The sequence below is a fragment of the Miniopterus schreibersii genome (assembly GCF_964146895.1).
Source record: "Miniopterus schreibersii genome assembly, chromosome: 12".
Taxonomy (NCBI): domain Eukaryota; kingdom Metazoa; phylum Chordata; class Mammalia; order Chiroptera; family Miniopteridae; genus Miniopterus; species Miniopterus schreibersii.
The window spans coordinates 10,078,293-10,101,933 of NC_138112.1; the positions used below are offsets into that span (position 1 = coordinate 10,078,293).

The window sequence follows — 23,641 nt, forward strand, 5'->3', positions numbered from 1 at the left end:
GACTTGTCAAATTTATAGCCATAAATTTCTTCATAATATTCCCTTATTATACTGTTAACATCTATAGAATCTGTTGAATTTTCTTTTGAATTTCTGATCTTAGTAATTCTAATATTGGTGTATTATGGGATGGTAATACTGGTATCTTTTTTCTTTGATTCCTGATTAATCTAGCAGAGGTTTTGCAATTTTTATCAGAATTCTCAAAATAGCTTTGGTTTCATTAATTTTCTCTGTTGCCTTTCTCTTTTCTATTTCAGTGATTTCCACCTTGATCTTGATTATTACTTTTCTTCTGCTTGTTTTGGGCTTAATTTGCTATTGTTTTTCTTAAGTTCCTAAGGCAAAAGTTGAGGTAGTTGTTTTAAGATCTTTCTTTTCTAATATAGGCATTGAATAGCATAATTTCTCCCTAAGTGCTACTTCAGTGGCATCACATGGATTCTGATATGTAGTGTTTTCTGATATGTTGTGTTCATGTGAAAACACTTCCTAATTTCCCTTTTGATTTCTTCTTTGATATACGGGTTGTTTAAAGGTGTGATTCTGAAGTATAACGAGATGTTCTTGCTTCATCTTACGTATTTTCTGCCTCAGGCCTGGAATCAAGACTGTAACCTGGATAGTGGGGGGAGTCACTGCTGCTAGGTTGGTATTCATTCCTGCGTCTTCTCAGTGGATGTAAGAAGATACCTTCTTTAGAGACAGAGCATGTCATCACTGCCTGGCTGGTGTGGCTCAGTTGGCTGGGCATCCTCCTGCGCACCGAAAGGTCGCCTGGTCCTTTCCCCGTCGGGGTGCACGCGGGGGTTGTGGGCTCCATCCCCGGTAGGGGGCGTGCAGGAGGCCAGTTGATGTTTCTCTGTCACATCAATGTTTCTCTCTCCCTCTCCCTTCCTCTCTAAAAGTCAATTTAAAACTCTTTAAAATTAAAAAAAATGTCCTAACTGAATATAAATTGATTCAGGGCTACAGGTGTTTCATGTAACCTTCAGAACAACCTCATCAGTACTACACCACAATCCCACTACTGGAACTAGTTGATTTTGTTAAGCAGTTACCTTCATGGCACATCCCAGTAGTCACGTATAATCAGATTACTGTTTTTGAAAGTCACCTGGGATAGTTTGTCCCTATGTGGCTATTCGGCTAATTTGTTTTAATTTTATTTTTATAGTTTCATTAAACTTTATTGTATAAATAAAAACTATAAAATTTCAAGTTTTACAGTTTATTATAATTTTGTAATTTTGTAGTCTTATAAAAAGTGATAAAAATTTTTGTAGTGTAATAAAATGTATAATTATGTAAATATTTACATAGTCCAGTTGAATCTATTAAAACAAGATATATTCAAAGAAATTTAGTTTCTCTTTCTTTCTCCTCAACCTTATGTTTTTCCCTTTGCCATTGGTGACTTAAAAAATTCAATTTTATATAATCAGATATGAATAGATACACATATATTACTCCTCTTTTTTAAACAATAATATACTATGTACTTTCTACCCCACTTTATTCACATTACACTGTATCTGCATGATCACTTCATACTGTTACACAGAGATAGTTTTCTTCCTTTTCTAAAGCTGTTTGGTAATTCATGGTTTATATATGAACAATATTTGGTAATTCATGGTTTATATATGAACAGTGTTTGGTAATTCATGGTTTATATATGAACAATGTTTGGTAATTCATGGTTTATTCAGCCAGTCCCTTATTAATGAATGATTGGTTACTGTGTTTTCACTCTTTTGCTATAAATGATCCTACAGTTAAAACAAAACACCTTGTACTGATGAGAAAGGATTGCTGTGTGTCGTTTTGGTAGCTAGCGCCACAGTTTCCCCTCTGTGAAGGTTGTGGTTTCCATACTCAGCACTAATGCAGAGGAGTTCCTGTTTCTGCCACAGCCTCACTCAGAGTATGTTGATATGATGTGTCAGGGTAGTTTTAATTTAAATTTCTGTTGGTGTCACTTAATTTTTCTTAAACTGGGAACTTACACCCAGATAATATTTTCCTATCAGTATTACAGTAAGAAGTAAAAATTTTACTAAATTTGCAAATTAACTCATTGGTTTTAAAGGTGCTTTCTCAATTGATTTCTGGATGTGAATTCCTTGTCCTACTGCCATTTTTTCCCTCACTGTGCCCCCTCCAGTGTCTTGGGTAAACACCTAAGTTCTTCATTTATTATATAAAAATGAACTTATGGCTATGTTTGTGCCCCTGAATACTGAAGTGGACTGCTTCCTCTTGGACTTAGTAATGTTCTGCTTTTAATGAAAAATTAAATAAGATGAAAACAGGAAAAGTAGACAAAGGAATCAGTACCAACTTTTTATTTTTTAACCTCCAGCACACATTGGAGAAATGGGGTAACTTTTAAGTGGAACTACTGGTTCAACCGTGGTCCTCTGATACATTTGTTTTGGAATTGTGCAGACTTCCAAACTGAATATCATTAATCTGCAGTGTAGAAATCTGAATTCAGTTCTCATTGGACTGAATTTTTTTACTCTAATGACAATTAGAGATAACTAATTTGGGGGGCATTTAATTGTTTTCTAACATTGTAATTAGGAAAAACTTTAAACATAAACAGCAGTTTATAGGATAGTACATTGAATATTCATATATCCATTGCCTATATTTTGTCTATAATTGTTGACATTTGCCATATTTATTTTATCTATATTCATCTAAGTATCTCTCTGTTTATGAACCATTTGAAATTAAATTGAGACATAGTGCTTTCACCAAAATACTTAAGGATAAAACTCCTAAAAATAGGGCTTTCTTCTATACATCAAAACCATTGTCACACCTAGGAAAATTTAAATTTCCCTTAACATCATCTAATGTATGTTTATATTCAAATTTCCTAGTAATCCCTGCATTTTAAAATAACTGTTCTTTTTAAACTAGGATTTAAATAATCAAGGTTCTCAATTGCATTTGGTTGTTAGGTCTCTTTAGTATCATGTAAAATAGAACAGTCCCTGCAACTTTTTAAAATCTTTATTTATTAACTTTTTAAAGAGACTAGTCCTAAATTCTGGATTTGTCTGGAGAAGAGTCAACATATTAGTTATCTATTTCTGTGTAACAAATTACCTCAATCTTAGAAGCTTATAACAAAAAAACACATTATTTCACACAGTTTCTAAGAATGAGAAATCTAGAAGCAATTTAGCTGTGTGAGCCTGGCTCAGAATCTCTCATGAGGTTGCAGTCAAGGTGTCAACTGGTACTACAGTCATCTGATGGTTCGACTGATGCTGGGGGATCCACTACCAGTAACTCACTCGCCTGGCTTTTGGCAGGAGGCCTCAGTTTGTTGTTGCTGCTGCTGTTGTTTGCTTTTTTAAAAATATTTAATACATCAAAAAGCCTGCTTTAGCAAAATAAGCCAGTCAGAGAAAGACAAGTACCACATGATCTCACTCATATGTGGAATATAATAAACAAAATAAACGGATGAACAAAATGGATCCAGAGACACAGAAGCATGGAACAGACTGAAGGCTCTCAGAGGGAAGGTGGGGAGGGGAGAGTGGGTGGGGAGAGACTAATCAAAGAACTTATATGCTTATGTGCATAACTTACGGACACAGACATTGGTATGGGAAAGGCCCCAGGCGTGGGGTGGATACCGGTGGTGGGGATCAATGGGGGGAAAAAGGGAACATCTGTAATACTTTCAACAATAATGTTTTTTAAAAGGCCTGCTTTATTTAGTGCCATGCTCGTCCCCCAGAAAATAACACAAAGGCCCCTTGTCAGTAACATACATGCTCAAGTTGACCAGCCAACTCATATTTCTAAACACATGTGTACATGTGTTTTTAAACCAAAGCCACTGGGCTCAGGTCACTGCTGCTGCTTCCTTCTGCTAGTTGACCAGTGTTCACCCCTCCAGAGGGCGGGGCAGGGCACAGAGAAACCCTGAAACGGTAGAGAGGGTTTAATAGCCCCTAACAGCCAGCTTTTCAAGCACCGCCACCCTCACCCCGCACTCAAAAGGAGGGGAGGCTTTATTTCTCACCAGACTGCTCGCCTCAGATTGGCTCCTGGTGACCAGAATGGTTTTTCTCCCTTAGAAAATGCACACATATCTGCACACCCATATATTTTTTTTCTTTTTGCACTTAAATACAAATCACTCATCTGCTTTGTGTTATAAATGAGGACCAAGCAATGAGAACTTTTTCTTCTCGGGTAGGGCTGCCCCTCCCACCCCTGTCCCCTGCGCTTGTCTTTGAGGGACGGCCTTTAGCCCAGGCCGGGACCACAGCAGGGTAAGAGGGCACCTTCCTGCCTGACTCCCACGCTCTCCTCACTCCTAACTCTCACTTTAATGGGAAAGCTGGTTCTAACCTTTTAACAGACGGACCTTCCCACCGAGAGGGAATGTCTAACCTAACCAGGGAGCAAGCCCGGCCTCCCCAGCCCACCCCTGCAGCTCCCTGGAAGAAGAGCATGGTTCCCCGCCCCCTGTCACAGATACTGTGCTCACCGTCGGGATCTCTGTGCCTGTTGGACAAATACCTGCTGAAGTGGAGCGTGGTTATGCTTCCCGCCCTCCCCACTAACACAGGAGAGCTTCAGGGATGGGGGAAAGGATGAGAGAGAGAGAGAGAGAGAGAGAGAGAGAGAGAGAGAGAGTGTGTGTGTGTGTGTGTGTGTGTGAGAAGAGATTAAGAACGTGACCCCTCTATCCTGGCCAGAGAAAGCAAGAGATATTAACTGAGCACAAGGACTCAAAAAAGACCTTGATTTTCCACCCTTTGAGTTGCAGCGATTGTGACCATTGAGAGGGGCAAGGGGGGAGCGGGAAGAAGCTAATTGGAAGGGGTTCCATGGCTGCAGGCCTAGCCCACTTAGTTTTCGTACTGGAAGGGCTCATCGCCAGTTTTGTTGAGAAGACACATGCGGATGAGGGCTTCTGTCACCAAGAAGGGGTCCCAGTTGGCAGAGGGGTGCTGGTCTTCAAAGCAACCCTTCTTGTCCTGGCCCACAGCCCGGGGAACGCGGGTGCTAGCGCTGCGGTTGGCCACGCTGGACAGGAAAGCCACTGCTGTTGGAGGTTTCCTTGAACCCGGTTAGGCTCGGAGCGTCGTCCTGGCCCCCTTGGGATAGCAGGCTGGGGCTGGCACCGGTACCGGTGCCGCTCGCTCGGCCTCTCCATGGACTCCTCAGTGTCCCTGACCTTTCTCCTCTCGCAGGGCCTTGGTGCTGAAGGAGGCCTCGGTTTTTTGCTATGTGGTCTCTCCGTAGGGTTGCTAATAACATGGCAACTGACTTCCCCACAGTAAGCGATCCAAGAGAAACACACACACACACACACACACACACTCTCTCTCTCTCTCTCTCTCTCTCTCTCTCTCTCTCTCTCTCTCTGACCGAGCTGAAAGCTAGAGTATTTTTTATAACCTCATCTTGGAAATGACATAGTGTTACTTCTGCCAAATTCCCTTGGCCATAGGGACCAGCACTAGTACAGTATGAGGGGACATGTAGGGGTCTGACTGCTGACAGGCATGCCAGCCTCGAGGCTTGCCACCACGGCCCGCATTCTGGATTTGTCTGGTTTCTTTGTGTTGTCATTAAATTTGTTCCTTCATCTCTCCAGCATTTCCTATACAAAGTTGTGTGTAACTGCTTGGTTACATTCAAGCAATCATTATGTGCGAGAGTGCCCCTTATAAATGATCCAGTGTATTTCGTATGGCATCACTTCGGGACGTATGTCATGTCAGGTTATCTCACTTGGCTAAGATGATCTGACATCCTTTGCGAAGGTGTTCTTTCCCTTTGCTTTTAGAAAGTAATCAGTGAGTGGATATTTTGACCCTTACTAGATATTATGCTCTCTGGGCAAGAATTTGAATTCCATGTGATTTTTTTAATATCAGTAGCTCACTTTTTGTGCTTTTTTTCATCTGCTATGTGCTTTTAAATACATTGCTTCATGTGCTAGAAGATACTTTTAATTATCCTCATTAATAGGTAAGAAAATTTTAAGTGCCTAGAGTTAAAACGGTAAAATGCACAAGTAGTAAATGGCAATACCAGCATTTAAATTCAGGTATGCCTCATTCCAGAACCCAGGCTATTGACAGTACTGCTTATAGGAAGGATGGGAGAGCTCACACACAGAGCTTTACACCGAGTGTAGAAGGAGGTCTCTGTAAATGCAGGGAGGAGCCCAGGTGCTAAAGGGGTGAGCTGTTGAGGCTGAAGTCTAGGCTTCCACCTTGTGCATGGCATTGTGGGCAGAATTCCCTGGCTTAAAGTCAGAATCATGACTAAACAATTCTAGGGAGATGAGAATCTGTACTATTTTAGAGATTTCTAGAGGCCATTGTAATACTCAAGAACTCATTTCTTAGCAAAAAATATATATACTTTTTACTCTAGAAATAGAATTTTGTTGTAAATTTACATATATCTGATGCATAGTTGTGGTTACAACTATAACATAAAGTCGAGATTAAGGAAAATATTTCAGTGATTCCAGACAGAGTTTCACTGGTGGGGCGAAGGAATGGAGGGAGGAGGAAAGGAGATGGGCCTCAGTGGGAAAGAAAAGAGAGTCTTTTACTCTTTTCTTGGTTAGACTCCTAAAGCAGTGCTGGCAAAGAGTATTTTTTGAGGTAACGAAAATGTTCTCTCTCTGGCTAGAAGCTACCATACTGAACTATGCAGCCTTAAAGGGTAATTACAAATCCAAGTGGAATTTAAAATTTCTTAATTGTTCCTCTTGATCTCAGATACATGCATTTCTCCTTTTGTACTGGTAAGGAAATGTGGAGTCTTAGAAATCATGGAGTTTTGGAATTGGAAAGACTTTTCTAAAATAATTACATGGATCTTACCACCAGTCTTTGTTGTTTTATGAATAAGGAACCTAAGACTGAGCGAGACTGAATACCTTAGATCACGCAGAAAGGGAGTGTCAGGGCCAGGCCAGGGCAGGGTCAGGGCCCAAGTTTTCACTGTCCTCCTAGTCTCAATTTTCCTCTCATATCTGGTCTTAAAAATACGAGAGTAGATGAGAAAGAGACCAGCATAATCAAGCACAGGACAAGAGAACAGCAGACGTGCCAGCTTGTTTCCTGAGGCATTGAAAATGGGCACCCAGAAACGTGGGTAGCCTCTTAGTTCTGAGAGCAGTGGCCTTTGGGAAGCGATCAGGATCATTGTCCTTAGAGATTGTGTTCCTGAGACTATCCACTCCACCTTGGTGTAGGAAATAGGATAGAGCTACTGTTGATGGGCTTGGATAAAATTGGCTCTGTGCTCCCAGGATCCAATGATAATGATATGAAAAGACGCTAACCTGCCAACACTCTCCTACCGACCCCCAAGTTAAGCTTTGGGATTAACCCCTTTCAAGAGCTGATGGAAGAACAATCTGTCCCTCTTTCCTCTCAGGCCTTGCCTCGCCCTGTTGTTGTTTATGCACATGTGTCCCGTCCTCAGAGTTCTCTCACGGCTCTAACATGCACCCGGGGAACTGGAAGGGACACCGTGCTGAAAACAAAAACTGAGGGCGGTGGTCCTTGGGGTGTGGTCCTGGAACCAAGAGCATCAGCAGCACCTGGGAATATGTTTGAAATATTGATTATAGAGCCCCACCCCATAATGAATAAAAAATTCTAGGACTAGGACCCAGCATTCTGTGCTCTAACAAATCCTGTATGTATTCAGATACAGGCTAAACTTGAGAGCCACTGTTCTAGGGTATTCTCTGGGCGAAGCCTGATCGTCAGAAGTGATTAGGCCATAGACAGGTGGCGTAGTCCACGGAATTGGATTCAGGGGGTGTAGTTAACCCTTAGCAACACAAGGAGGGCGGTTTCCGGGCCTCTGCAAGATTACGAAATGTCTGGAGAGAGCTCCTGTAGGCTCTAGTAGCCCAGGACAGAAACAGGCAAACAATAAACAACAGCCTTTTCTTGACTTTCATGAACTAAATTTGTAAGACAACCAGGTGAGCTAAATTCCAAAGAGTGACGAGCCCCTCCAAAAAGAGACAGGACACACATTGTTTTGGCTTTGGAAGAGCATGGGATGAGGGTGTGTCATCAGAACGAGTCCTGCGTGGTGTAGACCTGGGCCAGACTTTGGTCCTCAGGAAGGAAATAGAGTCGTTGCTGAACAATATATTCATGTTTCACTCTATTCACATGTTGTGAAGCTGCATTTACCCTGCCCTGTAAATAAGAATGGTTTTTCAGCACACACTCTGTGTTCATCTCCTTTCCCTCCTACACAGACACAGTGAAACAGATGAAATTAGTAGTTCTTCCTACCTGCCCAGCGAAAATTGTTGCTTGCTGTTTCCAGTAGGAGGGACTCTCTCCTGAGCTACTTTTAAATATGTGTTCTAGTGTTTGTACCAAGGACGAGATAGGAACTGTAATATCTTAAGGAAGAAGAGGATTATACTCAGGCTACATGGGGGCAATAGTTTTTCTAAAGCAAGCCACCCCTCCAGACTTATTTAAAAAGTTTTTAAAGTCCCAAATAATTACTGCTGCAGAGTCCGTGTGGCGCCTCTGCTGTGTGACGGGGAACCGCCGCTACTGGCGGTGACAGGCGTTGTGCTGAGCGCGGACCTGCTCCAGAGGTGCTTAGCTGGTGCCTTAGGTGATTATCTCACTTAATCCTCACAACAACCCTGAGAGGTAAGCACTAACACTGCCATTTGACGGACTGGCAAAATGCATTTTAAAGGGCTTAACCAGCCGGCCCAGGCCACGCAGGCTTGGAGCAGCAGACCGGGTTTGAAACTCTCACCCATTTTAGAGACCTGCCTCTTCCCATGTCACTAACCCTTGTAATATCTGCCACCTTCAGAGAAGACCCATGACCGTCTAGAAGGGGCTTTACAAGAGCATAAAAGGATAGACATTCATCATCATCATTAGTTTGGCAAATATTTGTTGAGTATTTCCTGTGCCAGGCACCGCTAACAATACAGCAGTGAGCAGTGAGCAAGGCGGCCTCAAGCCCTTATCCTCGTGGAGGGCGGGGACCCTGATTTTGTTCTGCTGATATTTTGGACACATTAAGCTCTAGTTCTAGACGAAAGGAAGGCTTGCATCCCCGCATCCCCCCACCCCACCCACTGCGGTCACCACCACCACCCGCCGTTTTTGTTTTCTCTTTCCAAAGGCTATCTACTTAGTTTTCTAGTTATAAAAAGGAAATAAGAGTCGAGGCAGCTCAAACGTTGTTAACTCGACTGCCTTTGTGGACTACTAACACTCCCTGTGATACCAGAGTTGAGGTCAGTGGGAAAGCTTCTGCTGAAGAATGAAAAGAATGAAGCTTCCGTTTCAGTTCAGCTGTAGTCTGCTTGAAGATTTATCCTTAAATCTTCTCCACCCCCTAGGTTCAGAAACCTCTGGAATGTATTTCCAATATAATTTTATTGGGAATGGTAGGAACGGTAGAGTGCTTTCCCACTAACCTCTCTTTCCGGCGAGGCCTCTGTGACAGGGACTCTTGCTTTATCACTGGTGCTGAACGGTCACGGAAAGCATGTGATAGCCACACACTAAAATGTTCACAGCCTGGAAATAAATTAGGCCACATGTGTGTTTGCTCAGCTCCACCAACACAGATGCAAGGCGTGCTTTCTGCTTTGTTAAGGTAATGATGTCATTTCAGCTATGTGAAAAATGACTGAAAATATGGTTTGGTTTTAGTTGAGCTGTCAATTTTTATTTTGTCTAGCTTTTAATATGTGGGTTTCATGCTTTAACATGCACCAGCAGTTATTTATAAGTATCCCATTTATTACTAACATTTTATAAAACTTTGAATAAAATAGAAATTAGGACATTTGTTCCTTAACGTTAATTTATGATCGTCGTGATCAGTCTCTTATGATTTGAGCACAAGGAAAACAATTTGAGAATGATGAAAGGATTTTCAGTATGGTGGGTCCCCATGACTGGTGTCCAGCTGGTGAGCACGGTAACGCTTCTTGTTGTTCTGCAGCTCAGTTGGATTTCAGTTCAGCAAACATTTGTTCAGTATTTTGTAAGGAGCAAAACTGAAAGGCTTGCCCTTGCGTCGGGGGTTAGGATTCCAAAACCACACTGTGCATCTTCACACGTGCCTTTGTACGTGTGCACAGAACCAAGTCTTTGAGGGGGCAAGTCTGAGGATCTGTGACTTGGGCAAGAGAGACGGTTGGCTTAGGTTATTTCTAATAGCTTTTTCTCACTTTTTGGAATGCTTTGATCGCTTGAAAAAAGCCCTGTCACTATGAACTAAATTGCGTGAAGTCCAATGTTCCCCTTTCTGGAATTCTCCTCCCCTCCTCTTTTATTTTTTTATTTAGGAGCAATGATGGAAAAGAATTCCAGAAATAGAGTAGCCTGGGTTTAAAGGTGGGCTGCAACCATAACTCTAGGTAGAGAACAGCAGCAACTAATCCAAGGGTTCTGCCTCCCTCAAGTGAGTTACTTTAACCTGAGCTCCCCTGGACCCGTGGTAACCATTCATCTAAAGAAGGAAGGACCTCTCTTTCCCACCCCTACCCCACCCAGCTAGACAGGATTAGCACCCGCACAGGTTCCCCGAAGTGTGGCGTTGGGGTCTGGTTTGGGTTTCTGAGTGATAAACTGAGTGATTTCTCCACTTTACTTTTGTAGGTGGGAAAGAAACCAAGGACACTTTTGTTTGCTTACCTATTTATTCTGCAAGCATTCGAGTCCCCTGTGCAAGCGATCATTCTAGAAATCGAATCAGAAATAAGACATGGATGCTACCTTGCTACACAGGGTAAAGCGCTCACTAGGAGCCTGCCATCCTTTCGGGAAGCACGGCACAGATACAGGATAACTAGAGGACATAAAAGGCGACATATATGTAAGTGCTGAGTAGCACATTTGTGGCACATTCTGTCAACAAATCACTGTAACACGTGAGTCAGATACTGCTAATATACCAGGATACAGACATTTTTAAAAAGGTTTCATGTAGTTTCTGTGTGGAGAGAGGGGAAAGATTGAGCAATATAGGTAATTTAAACATAAACTGCAAAATGTTTCCTGTTCTCAGTGTCCTTTTGGCAATTTTTTTTCATTGTGGCCTATTTCAGCCAGAAAAAGGGGAACATTGACAGAGATTATTTACCGTGAGAAAAACTAGATGAAAAGTACTGCCAGAACTACTGCTTCTTTCCCAGATTTAATTCCTAATCCAAAGCCTACTTGTTTTTTGAATCAGGAAACCATTTTCCCAGGCCTGACTTTACAATGAGTAGTTTTGTGACCTTTAGCAAATCACCTGATGTTTTTATTTGTATTTTTTATTATTATTATTTTCAATCCTCACCTGAGGATATTTTGTCCATTGCTTTTTCAGAGAGAGAGGAAGGGGGATAGAGGGAGAGAGAGAGAGAGAAACAACATCGATGTGAGAGAGCCACATCGATTGGTTGCCTCCCACAGGCGCCCTGGTCTAGGATGGAGCCTACAACCGGAGGTACGTGCCCTTGGTCAGAATTGAACCTGGGACCCTTCAGTCCACCGGCCGACGCTCTAACCACTGAGCCAAACCAGCTGGGGCTCACCTGGTGTTTTTATATTGAAGTTTTTGTCTTTCATCCAAATCATGACTCTGAAAAGCTCCGATGGGTGCTGACTCCTTGTGAAGCCTTTCCTGGCCTCTTGCCTTCCTCCCTGCTCACCCCTCTTCTTCCCGCTTCACCACCTGCTTGTCTCCAAGGACACTTTCTGACCCCTGAACTCCCTTAGTATTTTGAGTTATACCTCTTTTCTGTGCTACTTACCACTTCTGTGTTTGTTTTGTTTTGTTTCTTGTTCGGGTGACAGATGTGAAAGTTGTACAGGGTAGAAAGAGTAATTTAAAATACCCGTCCTTTTAAGTGCTGTTATATCATATTTCATTCATATATTCACACCAATGGTGACAGCCCCGGGTGAAAAGGGTTAATATTGGAAAATAGACAGTTTCTTATATAGTAGTAAATATAAAAAATTGTTTCTCTTTACTCCTTAAAAATGTTTAACACAACATTTGTTGACAGTATGTATTGTATATGTTCAATATAATGCTCTTATTTGAAGGTTTGGTTTTACTTTCGTTGGAAATTGGAAAGTATGTTAGATGTTAATGTTTTAAAGGGTTAATATCAAGATTAGACTTCCCAGCATAGGCCTGCATGAAACACTTGAGATATACTGTGTCAGCTGTAGCTAAAACTGTTTTTATTCTATCTACAATGAGTGATTTTTAGGATAGCAAGACAACCACGTTATCTGGAAAGCTCAGTTACCTGAATTTTGGGGTACTTTTACCAAAAAAAAAAATATATACAAATGAGAATATTTTATTTTAAGCTAACAGCTGAGCTTTACTTATTTAAAAAGCATTTCACGTTCTGATGTGGGACTTACGGGCCTATTCCTTTTGCTGGAATCATAGTGGCTGGCGTCCCTACCTGCCAAGTCCTAGTCAAGGATTTAGTCATATATATGTATGGGACTGAGTTTGGTAGACAGGAAGGTTGTTCAGCCCGAGTTTGAAACAAAAAGCATCCCAAGCTTTTTGGTAGTTATTTAAGACTTTCATGTACAATGTAGTTTTAAAACATCACCTTTTTGAAAACTGAAATACACTGGCTGTCAAAGAAAGTGTTCTAAATCTTTCCTCTATAATGTACTAACTGATTGTCGACTTCAACACCGATTTTATGAAAAGCTGCCAGTGTTGATAAAAGTTGCTGCTGCTGAGCACAAGAAAGCATGCTTTGCATTCTCAGACAGAGGCACTTCCTTAGCACTGTGGGGGACCATTTTCTGGAATATATGAAAGTATCTGCTCTAATTATGAGATAACTTTTATGCTCTGTTCAGGGTACTTTTATGTGTTACAGTGAGAGAATAGTGTTAGAGCTTTGTAATAGCTCATTACAAATAATGGTCAAGGCCATGTTATTAGTATTTCTTGGATGTAGAAACTGCTTTTGTGTGTTTCCAGTTTTATTTGGCATCTTTTTAACAATTTTTTTTCAAAACTGAATATGGTTTTGGACATGTTAAATGGTGACTCTACAGAATCATCAATTAGCTAACATTTGATATTAACCAAATTGGAATCATTTCTTCATAAATTTCCACCAGAATTATTACTCACAGGGTCACTGGTGCCTGCCATAATTCTAGGTCAGACCATTGTTCTTGACCTTTCTGCGCTTTGAACACCCTACGCCTTCCCTTCTTCCCTGGGCACCTTGGTTCTGTTTACTGATGAGCAGCTCATTCTACTTTGCTAGCTTCTCCTTCTTTCCCAACTTCTGAATGTTGGTGTGTCCCAGCGCCCAATACTCGAACCTATTCTCCATCTATACTAACTCCCTAGATGATCTGATCTCTTTCATAGTTTAAAAAATCTCCATTTTTATATCTGATAGGTAATTCAAACTTAATATGTTCAAAACTAAGTTTCTATACCCTCCCCTGCCCAAATTAGTCATGCCAAAAATCAGTCTATTATCAAATCCTATTAGGTTCTACACTTGAAATATATCTGGTATAGAGTGATTTCTTACCACCCCCACCACTACCAAACCACCCTTCTTTCTCTCCTAAGTTACTACTTTTCAAGAGGCCTCTAAGGGGCTTTTAGTTAAGGAATTTTGCCAACTTATTACTGTGATTTTCTTTTAAATTTTCTTTTTTTTAATTTATCTTTATTATTGAAAGTTGTACAGATGTGCCCCCCCCCCCCGACTCTCCTCCCACCCCTCCTCAGGCTTTCACCACACCATTGTCTGTGTCCCCGGGTTATGCATATATGCACTAAGTTCTTTGGTTCATCTCTCCCCCCCTTTCCCTCTGCTGTAAGTCAGCCTGTTGCATGCTTCAATTTAAGCAAATGTTTATTGCATGCTTCCTCTTTGCCGCCTCTATGCTATTTACCTAATAGATCCTGTCACTTCTCTGCCCACACCATCTCCTCTCCATATCTCATTCAGAATAAAAGGTGAAATTTTTGCATGGCCCCTGGCCATTTCATTGGCTGTTATATCCCCAGGGCCTTAATGCATTGTAGGCAATCGCTAATATGTAAGTGACTGAGCAAATTTTTTGTAAATATAGAATATGCTTTGGGATTTAAAAAGTAAAAGTTAGGGCTACCTGTTTGGAACCCCTCTCGCTGTGGCAAGAGCTTTTGTCTCTCCTTCAGCAAACTTTTGCTTTCGCTAAAAAGAATAAAATAAAATAAAAGTTAAACCTCATCAACTAGTTTACCATCTCAATATAGAAAAACAACAGTGAATTTAAAAATTCCTTTAATATTCAACTTTCTAGTTAGCATTCACTAAAAAATTATTTCTCCTTTATTTTCCGAATGATTTAATCTGAAATAAATGTATCAAACCAAAATGCCCTCAAAATTTTGTTTCAAAGCCCCTAATGAGGTTTTTCTTTAAGAGATTTCAACCAATTTATTGCTTTGATTTTTTTAAATGTCTTATAAAGCAAGTGTTTATTATGTGGTTCTTTCTACTGTGCAGTGTATTATATAGGTATTTTGGTAAAATAATAGTTCAAGGTTCCTGTCAAAGCTAAGTCTTCTCTGTTTGTTATGAATCGACTAACAGAATCAACTCATTTATGTACAACCTGTGCATTGACATGTTGACATTAGTGAGCTGGAGGTCGTAGTAGGTAACTTAAGTCACTGCCTTGAGTATACTGCCTTTAGTTTCCAATTCGTGGGTATAATATATTTCTTAATTTTTAAGAATTAAAAATTAATTCTTAATTTGGGTGTAGCTCAGCAGTTGAGCATCGACCTGGGATCAGGGCGATTGGGGTTCAATTCCCAGTCAGGGCACATGCCCAGGTTGCAGGCTTGACCCCCCAGTCGGGGGCGTGCGGAAGGTGGCCGATCAATGACTCTCCCATCGTTGATGTTTCTATCTTTCTCCCTCCCTCTCCTTTCCTCTCTCTGAAATCATTAAAGATATATTTTTTAAAAACATTGTAAGACATACATTATTTTTAAGTCCACACAATTGACTAAATTGAAATTCTCAGAGACAATGCTCATAAGGTCATGTTCTCTCCTTTCTTGTAATGTCAAGTGCTTTTTATTAAGTGAATCCCTAATAGATGTTGTTGAGCAACCTCTGTGTCAAGGTTGATCAAAAGTTATGTAGTTAACTCCCTTCTTTGGAAACAATATTTCTGTGTATGGATCTTGCTCTGTTAGTATAACCGTTTATTACTGTCCTCTGTCCTTCACGATCTCCTTCCACATTGCTCTTCTGCCTTTGCTTACTTAACGGTTTGTTTTCCTTGCTCTTTAAATATTAACATCATTGATATAAGATTGCTGTTCTCATTATATCACTTATACTGCCTGTTCCAATCAGTAGTTTGGTTATAACTTAAAGGTTCTCCTTTGTATTTTTCTTGCTTTTACAGCCCTGCTCACTCAGCCATTCATTCATATAACCCATAAGCCCTTATCCTAGCTTAGTTCACTTTGATCCTGGTATTAACATGACCACTAGGCTCTATTCTATTAAAACCACGTCAGAATTCAGACTGTATAATATGAGCTACATGATGCATCATTTAATCATTGATCTTAATTTGGAAGAGGAAACAATAGTATATATTGCATGTAACTCTATCATGTTATAACCTTTTTGTAGTTTTCTTTGGTAATTTGAATGTGATTTTATTTAGATGATGACTATTGGAATATAATAGTACTTTCTCCTATTTTATCACATCAATGAGACAGGTAATTGCTTTAGACTAGACTTTCCTGGAAAGTGCTTCCAGGGTTGAGATGTTGGAGATAGTCGTGAGTATCTAATGGACTTTTTATTGCCGAATAAGATGAAGTTGTGATGTTGATAGTGGTTTGTTGGTTTTGTTTTTGGTTTTGGTTTTAGCTTCATTTCAGTAGTCATCTCTTTTTGTTCTATATTGCTTCTTGACTAACTCATTCTCTGAGACCCACTAGGGTTACCTTATCCAGGTAATATAGAGCTCCAACCTGGCATGGCATAACCAGGTAGGGTAAAACAGATGCTGGAACTGAAATGCTAGCTTAAAGAGTTGGGCTCACTCTTCAGACAGTGTACATGCCATGGTCATTGATGATATGCCTCCGGAAGGTTAATTTGACAGAAGTGAGAAGTGAGTAGCATAGATTGAGGAGAAGAGAGCAAGAAGTAGAAGTCCAGTTAGGAGTTCATGGCAAACTGTAGTGGAAGTTATGAGGATCTAGATTTAGGAAATTTTACTTTTTTAGTTAGATACCCTGTAAACAGAAGATGTGATTTTATGTGGGGAATGAAAGAGTCCAAAGTAACACTAATGCCCCCATACATTGCTGGTGGGAATGTAACATGATACAGCCACTGTGGAAAACAGTCTGGTGGTTCCTCAGTAACTTAAACATAGAATTACCATATGACCCAGCGTTTCCACTCCTGGGTATATGCCAGGGGTGGGGAACCTTTTTTCTGCCAAGGGCCATTTGGATATTTATAACATCATTCGAGGGCCATACAAAATTATCAACTTAAAAATTAGCCTGCTATATTTGCTCAAACGTTTAATTAACTCACCCCTAATGTGATGGCTGGAACTGCTTCTCTTTAGTGAGGCCTTGGCAGGGCCAGACCAAATGATTTCACCGGTGACATACAGCCCAGGGGCTGGATGTTCCCCACCCCTGATATACTAAAAAGAAGAAAAAAAACAACAGATGTTCAAACAAAAATATGTACATGAATTTTTATAGCAGCACTATTCACAATAACCATAAGGTGGAAACAACTCACATGCCCATCAACTGATGAGTGGATAAACAATACACTATATCTATACAATGGAATATTATTTATCAGTAAAAGGAATGAAGTGCTGATCCATGCCACAGTATGAATGAGCTTTGAAAACATTATGCTAAGCGAAAGAAATCAGACACAAAAGGCCACATATTATATGGATTTGCTGGCAAAACCATAGAGAAATAATGGAGTTTGTAGTTGCCAGGCATTGGGTACAGTGGGCAATGGGGAGTGACTGCATAATGGATACAGGTTTTCCTCTGGGAACGATGGAAAGATTTGGTAACTAGCTAGTGGCGATGGTTACACAGCATTGTGGATATGCTAAATGCCACTGCATTATACATTTTTAAATGGTGTTTTATTTTGTGTATTTTACCATAACTTTTTTAAACCTCAAAATTAAGCAAGTTAAAAACAACAACAATAAAAACCGTAACCCTGCCCAGCCGGTATGGCTCAGAGGTTGAGCATCGACCCAGGAACCAAGAGGTGACCAGTTCGATTCCCGGTCAGGACTTGATCCCCAGTAGGGGGCATGCAGGAGGCAGCCAATAGATGGTGTTTATCTCTCATTGATGTTTCTATCTCTCTATCCCTCTCCCTTCCTCTCTCTCTGAAAAATCAATAAAACATATTTTTCAAAAAGTAACCCTTTCAGCTTGCACTGCCTTCTTAATTCACCAAAATGACCAACACAAAGGGAAAACGGACAGGCACCCGCTATATGTTCTCTAGGCCTTTTAGAAAACGTGGAGTTGTTCCTTTGGCCACATGCATGTGAATCTGCAGGAAAAGTGATATTGTAGACATCAAGGGAATGGGCACTGTTCAAAAGGAATGCCCCACAAACGTTACCATGGCAAACCTGGAGGAGTCTACAGTGTCACCCAGCATGGGGTGGGCATTGTTGTAAACAAACAAGGACAAGAGTCTTGCCAAGAGAATTACTGTACGTATTGAGCATATTAAGCACTCCAGGAGCTGAGACAGCTTCCTGAAAGTGTGGAGGAAATGATCAGAAAAAGAAGGAAGCCAAAGAGAAGGGTACCCGGGTTCAACTGGAGCACACGCCTGCTCCGCCCAGGGAAGCACAGTTTGTGGGAACCCATGGAAAGGAGCCCGCGCTGCTGGAACCCACTCCCTGTGAACTCATGGCATGACAACTGTAAAACACTAAAAGATCTCTGCACTGTTGTTTTTTATTTAAAAAGTAACATTAGGGCAAGGATCTCAGACTTAAATGCTTTCGAGTCCTTGAGAGATCCAGTAAGCAGAGTGAGGAGCTGGCAGTAAAGGGCACGCGGTGAGTCGGGCGCTCGAAATGAAAACCTCTGTGCAGGCCAACGAAAATGTGATGTGGGCTGTGGTTTGCAACCTCTGCCAGAAAGTGAACTGAGCGACAGCGCCGGGCGATGTCAAGCGGAGAGCGGACGGAGTGACTTACCCCATAGCCTTCTACTGAGCGGGGCGCCACCAGCGCGTGCGGAGGCCCTCAGCACGCATCTGTCTGGTGGGTGGGAAATAAAGAAAGTAAATTTTAAAAGGTTGGGCAGTAGGTCCGTATTCCTTTTTCTTAGCCAATCCTATCTTCATCTCATCCTCCACAAATCAATTTTCAGATGTTATCTATATTTTTCATCTCTCTCAAATATGGGTCTTTCCTGTCTCCTTTCCTTTCCTCGCGGCCGGCTCAGGTCCGTGGCATTTCTTGCCCTAGACGCTGCAGTAAATCCCCAAAGGCCTGCCGTCCCCAAGCTTGCCCTCCTCTGTTTTCTTCGGTGTATCACAAAACACGGCGCCCTGCGAAAGCCTGCTGGTGCTCTCCAATTAAATCTGAATGTGACCGGAAAGCATCCGGCGGCGGCTGCCCTTCCCCGGCCCTGTGGCCCGGCCTCTGGGACCTCGCGCCCGGCTCCCGTCCTTCGCACTCGCCCCGCGCTCAGCCCGCACCGACCCGCCCGTCCTCTCGGGCCCTGGCTCCCTGAGAGGCCTTCCTAAGCAGTCCGACCGCAGGGGCTCCGAGTTTTGCTGCTCTCTGGGCCCCCGGTGCGCTGCATCTCACTGGTTTATCACGGTGTGTGCTGGCCTGGTTCCTGTGTCACACTGCCAACGCCTTGAGGCTAGGGACCACATCTGTCCCCCACGCCTGCACATGGCACACCTCCTGCAAAGGCAGCCCTGAGCACTATTCTCAATAATTAATCACATGGTGATCATACACTCAATATATGTTGAGTGGGAATATTTAAGAGCTTCAAGGCAGGCTATAAGAATCGGGGATTCGGGTGAGCCCTGGCCAGGTGGCTCAGTTGGTTGGAGTGTCGTCCCATACACCAAACGGTTGCGGATTCGATTTTCAGTCAGGGCACATACCCAGGTTGCGGGTTCGATCCCTGGTAGGGGTGGGTATGGGAGTCAACTGATATATGTTTCTCTCTCACATTGAGGTTTCTCTCTCTCTTTCTTCCTCTCTGTCTCTATCTCTCTCTATATATTTCTCTCCCCTTCTCCGCCTTCCTCTCTCTCTAAAATCAATAAAAACATAAACTTGGGTGAGGATTTTTTTAAAAAAAAAATAAGAGGATTCAACTGAGAGAAAATTTTCATGGAAGAGATGGCATTTGGAGTGAGCAGGTCCTCTCTAGTACATGTCATCATAATCATTCATTGATTACTGTGTGTAAACATAGACATTTCTAAGGAGTATTCTATTCTAGATTTTAGTTTATTTTCTTTTGTGATTTAAGATGAAGCAACATCGCCTCTAAAACCATACCTAAACGTGGACTTGCTTTGAGAATGAGCCTTAGAATAGCTATGAAGAGATATTACTGTGGGCAAGTTTTATGAGAACTATTATCTAGTTTTAATAAAAAAATTATTAGGGTCCTTAGACATCTCTCTGCCTTTCAGAAATAGCTTCACAAAGTTAACTTGAAAATGGAATGTTAACACATGAGAAGCCCACAGCAGGTTAATTCTTAGACTCTGCTTGTATTTGTTAGGTCATTTTAGAGCTCTGCTAATTATAACTTGTAAATCCTAATCAGGCTATATTAAGAGGCTAAATAGAAGGTTATACCCTTACCCTCCTCCCCATTTCCATACTCTAGACACTAAAATAAACACATCTACACTGCACTCAGAATAAAAACAAACCCTTCAGAGTCACATAATTGAGAAATACATTTTTAAATAGGAAACACTGATTAAGATTATAGTTTTAAAAAGCACAAAGGTTATTTGTGTTTTTGTTTTCTTCTACAAAAGAATTTATTCCTTTTAAATTATGTGAGTGCTGAGATGTTTATTTTTACTCAAGTAAATTCTACTGTATGAATGTGGGGGGTGGGTTTTAAACCCATGCTTAGGTTGCTAAGGCATCTCTTGTCATAATTATATGTAGATCTTTAAAACGTATGTTGATAAATCCACACTGTAAGAGAAAAATATTTTAAACTCATGGGGGATTCTCCTCCACACTACCATCAGCTCTACTTACTTGAAAATATTATTGTGAGGTGGAAAATGAGCCAGTATGTATAAAAATCCCTTGGAATTGCTGTAAAACGTAAACCACCTTAAAAATAACCTAACCTTGGGGATCTTTGTGAACCCCAAGCAAAAAAAGAATTTTTTAATGCACTACTTGCTCCAGATTTGCCATTGTCTATGAGCCATTAAACGTTTTGGAAGTATTGCATAAGCCCAGGGTCAGCAAACTGTGGCCCAGACACGCTGCCTTTTTTGTAAATAAAGTTTTACTGGATCACAGCCACACCTAAACATTTAGGTCTTGTCAGTGGCTGGTTTTGTGTTAGGAGATCAGCTGAAGTTGACAATGGAGACCATATGACCCAGGAAGCCTAAGACACTTTCTGTAGGACCCTTTGAATAATAATTCGAGGATCCCTAGTTTCAACTATACTGCTATCTAATGCTTTATCATTATAATAAAAAAAGCAGTTATTTATTGAATGCCTAAAATCAAAATTCAAAAGGCGGTTTTTCCACTTGCAGAACTTTCCAGTCGGGCCAGTAAGAAACTGCAGCTATGTAAAATGCTCCACCAGCCATTCCTCATCTATTCGTTGTTTGTTAGCCTGGTTCTAACTCAGTTTGCACAAGAACAAGTGAAATCTCATCCTTATTTTCTATACATTTGACATCACTACATAATAAAAGATGCCATTATGCCTCCTCCTGCTCCCCACCCCAAAAGAATTTGAAATAGAAAGGAATTTTCTCTGTGACGGTGAACATGGGCCTTTTCTCTCTGCTTAAGTCCAGTGCATGGTATCAAACATAGAAACTCCCTTTCCCTTCTCCTTTTTAAAGGATTTTTGATTGATTTCCTTGCTTTGTTACTCACTTATACATCTCTTTAAATTATATATAGTATGTGCTTAACTAGTAATTAATGAGCATAGTATTATTTACCAATCAGGAGAGGTAGCTATAGCTCAAAAACTACAGGAATTGAGGGAAGAGCTCTCAGAAGCTCACCTTATCTGAAGTAGAAATATATGCTACTTAGACTTTAATGCACGGTTGTAAAATTTTAGAATGTCAGAGCCAAAATGTGTTACGGAGTCACAAGTGGTTCTTAAACTTCTACGTGTATTAGAATCATCTAAGTTTAGGCTTGTTAAGATGCAGAATGCTTTGCCAGCCCTCCAGAGTTTCTGATTAAGGAAGTCTGAGGTGGGCCTGAGAGTTTGCAGTTTAAAAAAGTTCCCAGCTGATGCTGATGCTGATGCTGATGCTGATGCTGATGCTTCTTGGGGGAGACCACACTTTATGAACACCTATAACAGAAGGAGGGGTAGCTGATCCAGGCACTGCCTCAGAGAGTTACCAGGATAGTGTCTGCTCCTTCCTCAGCCTTTTAGTATCCGCCAGGGGAGGTCACTGTGACCCATACTGTTCCAACCCAGAGTCATAACTAAGCCAGACTCCCATTTACTGTGGCTGCCATGTGAACCAGATGCTTGGGATGACAGGGCATGGCTTCTTATACCCTATACTTTCATTCTACGATTCTGTTTATATGAAATCCTAGAAGAGGCAAAACTAATCTTCAGTGGGGGGAAAATCACAATAGTGGTTGCCGTGAGGGCGATAGGGTAGGGATTAACTTTTGTAAGGAATTTGAGGGATTTGGGGGCTGATGGAGGGAAAGGATATGACCATTGGACAAGGTTGCATGAGCAAGGAAGGTTCCTCACAGCATCAGCCTATCTAGAAGCTTGTGGCCCCAGGGCCACATCTAGAAGGGGAGGAGGGCAGGGAATTCCCGAGGTGATGGAGATTGAAGAGCGTGTGTCTGGAGATTACATGGCTAAGTGAAGTCGATCAGGAGGAGCGAAGTCCATCAGGAGGAGCGAAGTCCGGTGTCTTTGGGTCAGAGAGCTCCAAAGGGTGGTAGTGACATGGGGACTTAACAACCACAAGACTTTGTCCTATCAATGGGTAGCAAATGTTGGGCATAGTTTTGTGGAGTATGCAAAGCAGGCAAGCTCTAAATGGCTAAAAATCTGCTTGTTTGGGCTATTTTTTAAATAATTGGGTATATGAACATTTGAGTTTGGTTCCAGCAGACATTTTAGCTAATGGGTCTCAGTCTGCAGTGAAGAAATGAACACCCCAGGGACCTGTACATCAGGGCCACCTTCAGCTTCTAAATAAAACTACTGAGAAGGGAGAAGAGGAAATTGTTTGGAGTGATGATAATGTTCTCCATTTTGATAAGGGTTTAGATCACACAGGTGAATACATTTATCCAAACTCAGTGAATATACACCTACGACTTGTGCATTTCATTGTGCATACATTTTTTTTTAAGGTTCCATGTGCATTTTATTTTTCTTTTGTTAAGTTTATTGGCGTAACATTGGTTAATAAGGTAATGTAAGTTTTTTAAAATTATAGATATTGAACTCTAGTTAATATTCATGCCGAAGTATTTAAAGGGAAATGTACTGCTGTGTGCAGTCTACACTGAAATGCCAAACATAAAATGGATTAATGAGTAGACAGAAGGACAGATCCTTGGATAGGTATGTTAAAGCAAGTAGAGCCCTAGACGGTTTGGCTCAGTGGTTAGTGTGTCAGCCTGCAGACTGAAGGATCCAGGGTTCAATTCTAGGCAAGGGCATGTACCTTGGTTGCAGGATCGATCCCCGGTTGGGGCACGTGTGGGAGGCAACCAATCAATGTGTCTCTCTCACATCAATGTTTTTCTCTCTCTTCCACTCTCTCTGTAAAGCAATGGAAAAAATATCCTCAGGCGAGGTTTAAAAAAATAAAATAAGGCAAGTAGAGTACAGTTTTAATGTTAGAATATAGGTTGGGGTATATTTGTATTTATTATAAAACTTTCAACTTTGCTTTATGTTTGAAAAGTGTCATAAAGAAATGTTAAAGACTACTGTGTGGAGATAGACTGTGAGACCAGTTAGGAAACTATGCCATTGCATTAAAAAAATGATAGAATTTCAGATTTCCTGACCAACTATAAGCTATAATTTTATAGACACTCCTTCCTACATGTGATCATTTGACTAAGGGTCTGTGGTGTTCGCTGTTACAGGGAAAGTCCTTCTGCTAGCATGGACACAGGTGCATTTCTGTCGTCACCTGTGTGCTCCAACAGGACTCTGCTAATTGATGGCCGAGTAGAACTCAAACGAGGCCTGCAAAGGCAGGAGCGACATCTCTTCCTGTTCAGTGATCTGTTTGTTGTGGCCAAAAGCAAGTGAG

General features: G+C 41.3%; 1 protein-coding gene across 1 annotated transcript in view; it reads left to right on the forward strand.

Moving 5' to 3' along the window:
• The window catches only part of ARHGAP20 (Rho GTPase activating protein 20), a 100,507-nt gene that overhangs the window by 29,113 nt on the left and 47,753 nt on the right, over positions 1 to 23,641 (forward strand). Inside the window, exon 3 of the mRNA XM_081155570.1 lies at positions 23,472 to 23,636. Within this exon, the coding sequence (XP_081011696.1) occupies positions 23,472 to 23,636 (165 nt within the window). The remainder of the gene's footprint in view (positions 1 to 23,471; positions 23,637 to 23,641) is intronic.